The sequence below is a fragment of the Vanacampus margaritifer genome, chromosome 6 (genome assembly GCF_051991255.1).
Source record: "Vanacampus margaritifer isolate UIUO_Vmar chromosome 6, RoL_Vmar_1.0, whole genome shotgun sequence".
NCBI classification, from domain to species: Eukaryota; Metazoa; Chordata; class Actinopteri; order Syngnathiformes; family Syngnathidae; genus Vanacampus; species Vanacampus margaritifer.
Genome location: NC_135437.1, coordinates 25,726,120 through 25,733,408, shown reverse-complemented (window position 1 = coordinate 25,733,408; position 7,289 = coordinate 25,726,120). Strand labels below are relative to the sequence as shown.

At 41.3% G+C, this 7,289-nt stretch overlaps 1 protein-coding gene across 1 annotated transcript in view; it reads left to right on the top strand.

The window, feature by feature from the left end:
• The first annotated feature begins 2,570 nt into the window (after nt 1-2,570).
• The window catches only part of map1lc3b (microtubule-associated protein 1 light chain 3 beta), a 7,437-nt gene continuing 2,718 nt past the window's right edge, over nt 2,571-7,289 (top strand). The window contains exon 1 of the mRNA XM_077567993.1: nt 2,571-2,866. Coding sequence (XP_077424119.1) covers nt 2,827-2,866 — 40 coding nt within the window. The 5' untranslated portion in view covers nt 2,571-2,826. The remainder of the gene's footprint in view (nt 2,867-7,289) is intronic.

Genomic DNA, 7,289 nt, shown 5'->3' with positions numbered 1-7,289 from the left:
CCTGCCATGAAGGGCAGAAAATAAATGAGGGCCAGATGCACCGCCCGCAGCTCCAGCACACTGATGTGCATCGACCTGTCCCCTGCAGACCACCGGCCTTGAGGAGTCAGTCCTGTGTTGCCAAACTGCACCCCATCCGCTCAGGCTGGCATCGGTGATGACAACTTCGTGGCGTGCAGGTACCACACCCAGCGGGACTCCTGCTGATCGAACAGACCGGCGACCCCAAGGTGTGAGAGCACCCATGAACCGACTGGACACTCGAAGACGCTCCAGCAGCGGGTTGAGCCAGAAACTGAACTGAACTGTCGCAGCGACAGTATAGGCCTAGTGGCACAAGCGCCGTCAGGTTACGTTAAGTTGCCCAGCAGACACAGAAAAAAGACATAAAGCAGCATCCCATTGGCACGGAAGAGATACCAGATAAAAAATGTACGAAACTCCTCTCGCTGTTCAAATTCAACAAGGAAACAGTGAGTAATCCTGCGAGAACATAATTAATGGCACCATCCATTCATCTGTTAGGTTTGTTTGTATCCCCCCTGCCATCAGCGCTTATTGGTTTCGTCCTGCTTAAACAATGCCTGATTAGTCCAATTGAAAAAAGATCGGCTGCAAATGTATCAGCGGGAGTGGTACACGATTTATTCTCCGGAGTTTGTGAACTCACAAAACAAAACTTGACCTGGAACCACAGGGAGGTGATGCAGTTCCTTCCGGGAGGGCTCTCACAAGGGAGATTGAGCCAACCAGACCTCGCCTCCAAACGGCTCAACTGCCAGGCAACCTGAGAGTCAGCCCGACTCTTTTTACTCCAATGGTCAGGGGCAGCAGGAGAAGCATATCAGCATTTTGGCCCATTGCCACCACCGACGATGACCGCCAAAAAAAAAAAGCATTTAATTTCACTCAATATAGGCTCCAGAAGAGGACCAAAAATTTACAATGTGCAACTAACTAGTCACCTAAATGCTTACAAGGGCAACTATTGCAAAAGTTTGCCAGTTGATACGGACAGCATTGGGCAGTGCCCCCAAAAAATCCACTCTTACCACAATGGCCTTTCGAAAGCCTTGGACTGCTGCATGATGAAGAGGACTGCACAAGCTCGTCAGCGAATTTCTCGTATGCAGCAACGAGAGGCTCAAAAAGTGTGTAACGAAGGAGGTGCTGTTTTATTCGACTAGTGATGGGAAAATGAAGCTTCACGAACCACTTGCGATGAAGAGAAAGGCTAGTGTAACCCTGGAGAACCCACGGGGTCAAATTTGGCCCCTATAAATTCTGCTACTCAAATAACAAAGACCTTTTTTTTTTTTTACAAATTTAACTTCAAAAGTCCAGAGTGCCACTTCTGACCCCTGCATGGGGCCATCTAGTGGATGAATATTGCACTTACATGAGCCAGAGTGGTGGTGACAAGATGGCTGGCAACATGCTGTTTTGTTGAGCTGGAAATCAATCCAAACAAAACCATCTTCTCAGCAAACCATCAGATGGTAAAATTTAGTTTTTTTTTTTGTTAATCTATTTCATATCATGTTGCAGAATGCCTAGGAGTATGTTTTATATATATATATTGATAAATTAGCAACTCTGAGCTAGTTAAAAAAAAAGGGTTAAAATTGAAAAAAACATATATTTTGTTGTTCAGTGAATTTATAGCAGTCATTTAAGGTATAATTCATAATTTTCCAAAGAAGAAAAGGGTTCTTGGGTTCTCCAGGGCTAGTAGTGCAATGGAAATTGATAACATTTACACTGCATCTTTAAACCAAGATCACCATCTAGAGGAGTTAAAATATGTATATCGCAAGTGGTTCATGAATGTTCATTTTCCCCATCACTAATTCCAACACTGAAAAAGCGGGTTTGGTGGTAGTGCACAGGAGGAGGAAGATGAAGATAGCCTCAATGAATTTTCTGGACGGCTACTGTGTAAACTATAGCAACATTCGGCATTCTTTGGAAATAAGTGTTTACCTGTGTTTAAGGTAATCATTTTTTTTTTTTGGGGGGGGGGGGATCTATCTGTGTGCATGACTTCTTTGCAAATATCAACATGGTCGCAGACCGACAGCCAAGCCAAGCGGCCAAAATAATGTACCTTTTTGTTTTTACAGCTAAATGTTGCTGTAACAGCTTTTAATTAGGAGTGCTTTGGTTTTGGTAAATAGTTCAAGTAGGATGGAAAAAAAGTGATACATATCAAGGCGGTGCTCAAGCACGTCAAGAGCTACGTGGAAGGCTATTAAATTCATTTGACTAGAGCTAGAGTCACATTCGCACTCAATACAACTATAATTTGATGTGAGGTTTATGTTTCGGTATTTTGTGCTGGAGTTATTTAAAGTTTGATGAGGGCAGGAAATAGCCTCCATCCTGGGACTGGAAGTTACACGATTTCGTAGTATTAAAGTCAGCTTTTAATTGAGGAAGTGGGCCAAACTGACGATCAGCTGATTTGACAGTAACTATTATATTACCAATCAAAGAAAAGAAACGTACGTACGTACGTACCATAATGCGCATGTTGTTGCTTCATATTGGAGAAGCTGAGACGCAGGCAACAGAGGGTGGTGCGTGACGTCACAGGTCAGCTGACGGGTTTGTTTTGCTTGCTTTTCGGAGCTCGTCATGATAAAAACACAGAGGAAGGAAGCGAGCACGTCGAAGCGCATCGGGTAACGTCAACAACTCCTCACTGCCATTACAGCACAGCTCCACGCGCATTTGGCACCGATCGTGTCGTCAACAGCGGCCCTTTTGTTTGCTAACACCGCCATTTACCTCCGTTGTCGACTGGGACGACGACTTTGACGCAGTATGCCTTCGGAGAAATCCTTCAAACAAAGAAGAACATTTGGTATGTATTCCCCCCCCCCACATTATTCACTCTTGTTATTTGTTTTTTGTATTTTTTTATGCTGTGTATGTTTGTAGCCGTGCCATGCGACGAGTTGAGCTTTTATTTCGACCACTTCAGAGTGAAACTGCGTCAAACACAAGTAGGAGCAGATGGAGGGTTGTTGACTGGAAGGCCTCGCATTCTTGTTTTTATATAAAACATACGACCCACTTGACACGTACAAATGCCGTCGTTTATAATTCATTTATTGACCGAGGGGGTGTATTCTTCCGTGGCTATTTGCGAGGCGGTGGTAGCAAAAACAAGTGGTGTCGAAACAGGGCACAGGAGTGAGCTGCAGGATTGGGGGATGGGACCGTTTCAGGGGGAGCGAGAAGTGTCCGACAAAAATGCATCAAACACTTGCTGCTGACAGTTCTTATTTCTGTTTATTCGGCATGATTAATACAGTGTAGCCTTGTAAAGTGTTACATGTACAGTACTTGGCAATTCCCACTCTGATGACAACATACCGACTTCCGGTTGAAAGTCACGTTTGTTTGTCTGTGTTTAGCAAGGAAGGCACGTGAGGCGATTTGAGCAGCAACATGGGCACCTGCTTAACGTGGTCGCTCCGTCTACCACATGGTCAATGTTGTTTATTACAATGTCACAACTACCCCCAGCTTCTTTTATTGCTACAGCACTTGCAAGCAAATACTATTCATTGTTGTGTCAAACTTTCAAATTACAGTTGTGTTTTCTTCAGGTACAGTGAAACCCCAGATCGATCAATCAATCATTGTGTAACTTCCTAAGATGAAACCCAGGGACAGCAGATACAATGAAAACAACAGAGGCCCCAGAATTGTACCCTGTGAAAAACCATACCTTCCGTTATATATGTGATTGCATATATCACATATTCTTCAGACCGCTTCCTTTTTTTGCTCGACATACTTAGTATGAAGGGTATACAATAATAAAGAAATCACACGACGTACCATCACAACAGTCACAAGTCAACTACTGAATACACTAAATTTCCTGCAGCACAGATAGGTGCTTGGCCTATGATTGGATCCAGAAAGTGATGAAGACGGTGGCTTGGCAAACTGTTTAGTAATTAAGTTTGATTTCCCAAACCATAAGGAGTTCATTTGTAAAGTGACATGTAAGCGGAGACTTTCTGCTAGCATGTCAGACAGTTGGAAATGGAAACGGTACTAGCTAGGGTTGTGGCTTGACCGGGGATATAAACTTTGGCATTCGTCATTCGTGTACCGAGGATAATTCTCAAGTTTGTAAGTTAAGAACTTTTTTTTGTCAGTTTGCAATTTAGTGTCGCTAGATCTGGAGGCTTTTCTTAAGGTGGTGGTTGTGTGTGAGCTAGCGAGTGAGCTCAGTTGCAAACACTAGTAGTTGCCTTGCTACAACACAATGGTGCGTTTGGAAATTAATGGGAGCGCACTTTCCCTCTCTGAACATTTGCGCACACTATGTAGGACAAGAACTTTAGAGCGTACTTCTGAACACGGCCAACATTACAGCCAGTTAGCTTGCATAGCATTGTCAAAAGCATGGCAGCAGAAAAACAAAAACAATGAACCCGTCAGGTATTAGTCGAGACCCAATGCGTTACTTTGGAGGTTCTTGCAATGGAAACGTTATTCATTACACCATTAAATGGGTTGAGCTTTAGACGCGGCCAACGGGTTATATTTCTAGCCTACAGCGTCCCCTGTTGGCGCTTCGGCTTCAGAAAGATGATTGTTTGGCACAGCAGTTAACCTGGAAGCAAAACCGTGCTAACTAGTACAAACTCAATAGGTGACTGGCAACTCTCCTGCTAGCATTATTTTTGCCATGTACGGTCTTCATCCGTCAATCGCCGCACGTCGTCTCGTCGAGACGGAAACACCTCACAAGCACTTAGCTTAGCGGTTAGCAATAAGCACTCAATAGGGTTTAGCAAATTTGTTTAGTAACTAATATTACTGAAAAAGTTCAGGCATATTTTAATACAATAAAACCTCACTAATTAATGTTAAGGAACTATTCTTAAAAGCAGTGCATTCAAAGTGAAATTTGACTTCTTATATGGACTATGTAGTGTTGCATGATGTGCTTCTCTGGCTTCTAACATTTTCTTTGTAAAATGACATTTATCATGGCCTGTCAGGACAATTCCATTTTAATAAGTATGATAGCAGAATTTGTATTTGGTTCTTAGTTGTGTTACTTGTGTCCGCCTCGAGCCTTAAGATCCACAAGTGAGTGACGGTGAACTAACGTTACATGCAGTCTATCTGGTCGCGGCACTTTTTTTTAAAATATATATATTTTTTAATTAAATTTGCTTGAAAACTTCTTGGGTGGCAGGCAGTTTACTTGGGTGGCCCGCCCAAGTATTAACACGGTGTGGGAAACACTGGTAGATAGATGATCTTGGCTCGGTCTCGATACTCTCTGGTCTCGATAATGTCTTGGTCTCGGTTGGTGTGGTTTTGACTACAACACTAATGTCTAGACCGCCGCCGAGCCCCTGCCTCACCAAACCCCAAGGGTTCGACCGAACCCACTGCCCCAGATAGTTGTGGTTTGCCAAATAAATAAAAGTATTACTTTGGTGGCATCTTGTTGCCAAGGAGCTGTGTTGCAGTAAATTGAGGAGCTTCTGTCTTCAATTTCTGAAAAGGTAACGGTTAAGATTTTGGTTTCATTTAAAACTAAGTCATAAAATGAGTTCTTTATTGACCATCAGCTCCTCAGCTCAATTTAATCAGAAAATAAAATCGTTTAAAGTTAACTCATTCACTGCCATTGATGGCTATAGACGTCAAAAATTGATTTGAACAATTTTTATTAGTTTAACATTTTTCCCACTTTTGTTAACAAGATTTTGAAAACCTAGAATGTTTTTTATTGTATTAAAACAGATATAAAAATTGAGATTAATCGTGAGTCATGCGAGTAATTACGATAAAAAAATTGTAATCGCCTGACGCCTCGAATTTTTAATGATGTTTTCTTTATAAAAAAGTTTATTAATTTTAAAATTTTTCAAAGAAAAGATTACTAAAAAATAATTTTACATCTGTTCTAAATGTACAAACAAAAGTTCTAGGTATTCATACTCTTAACAAAAATAGAAAAAAATGTTACATAGAAATAGTTCTTTCTGTCTATAGCCGTCAATGGCAGCGAATGAGTTAATAAATAAACACTACTTCATGATACCTTATTTATTCAAATTCAATTAATTAATTGTGAAAAATGGGACATTATATTTGGCCCAAATGGCCATTTCTAAAACACACTAACACTCTTATGAAACCATCTCCCCGTGTACATAATAATTGTTTGACAAGCAAAGTAATTGAAGAAGTGTAAAAAAAAAAAAAGCTTTATACTCCAGTCGAGGAACGTACAACCCATGGGCCATATATAGTGGATGACTTATTAAAACTAAAATGTCCTCTTCTGCTTGGGACAAAATATTTGAGACATCAATTTCTACCAAACTGTGTTTCCAAATATGGTTCCTTGCTTAAAAGGGATAAGTCAGCAGTATCACCACTTATATTATTATGAAGACAAGGAATGTAATGGAAAACCACCACCCCCGTCTTCCCCATCAGAAAAACACGTGCCAGTGCTCAGGTTCCGGGCGTCCTTCTTTTAGTGTCGACTGAAAAGTCATGACTCAGACGTGTCATGACAGACAAACAACACCCACAGAGCTTCCCTGTTCCTGCGCTGTGAACTTAACCTAATTGACACGTTATCACAGGACATCGTCCCACATTTCCCAGAAAGATAAACAGTTTCAGCTTGGAAATTAGATTTGAACGGCAAGTTTACACAGTGGGATGCCCGTCAATCACTAGATATCATGACTGTTGAATGCATGACTTATCGACGCAGAACCCACAACTTCTCATACACCGGTGAGTCTTTTGAGGTGATCAGGACATTGTTGTGTTTCTTGTCATTCGGGCTACGAAAGAACAGCATTTTCATCACAATAGGTTCAAAGTACTCAAAGCAATATGTATGGAGTTAAGCCCGACGGGGGAGGGCCATTAACTCATTCACTGCCATTGACGGCTATAGATGTCAAAAATTCATTTGAACTATTTCTATTAGTTTCACATTTTTTTCCACTTTTGTTAACAAGAGTATGAAAACCTAGAAAAAAAATGTATTGTATTGTTGAATCTGTTGTCACTTTTATGAGTAAATCACTATTGCTTATGTCAAGATGGCATTTAGAGGTAAACGATGTGGTACAATGTGCTTGCTTTGAGTGGATTATCGAGGATAACCCCGTTATGCTAACCTCTACAACTAGGTTTTGGTCTTTTGAAGCAGTTCATTTAGTACAATGCTCTCTCGGCCTTGGCACATTAGGGCATTCTTTTAAGCTTGTCCTCATCAA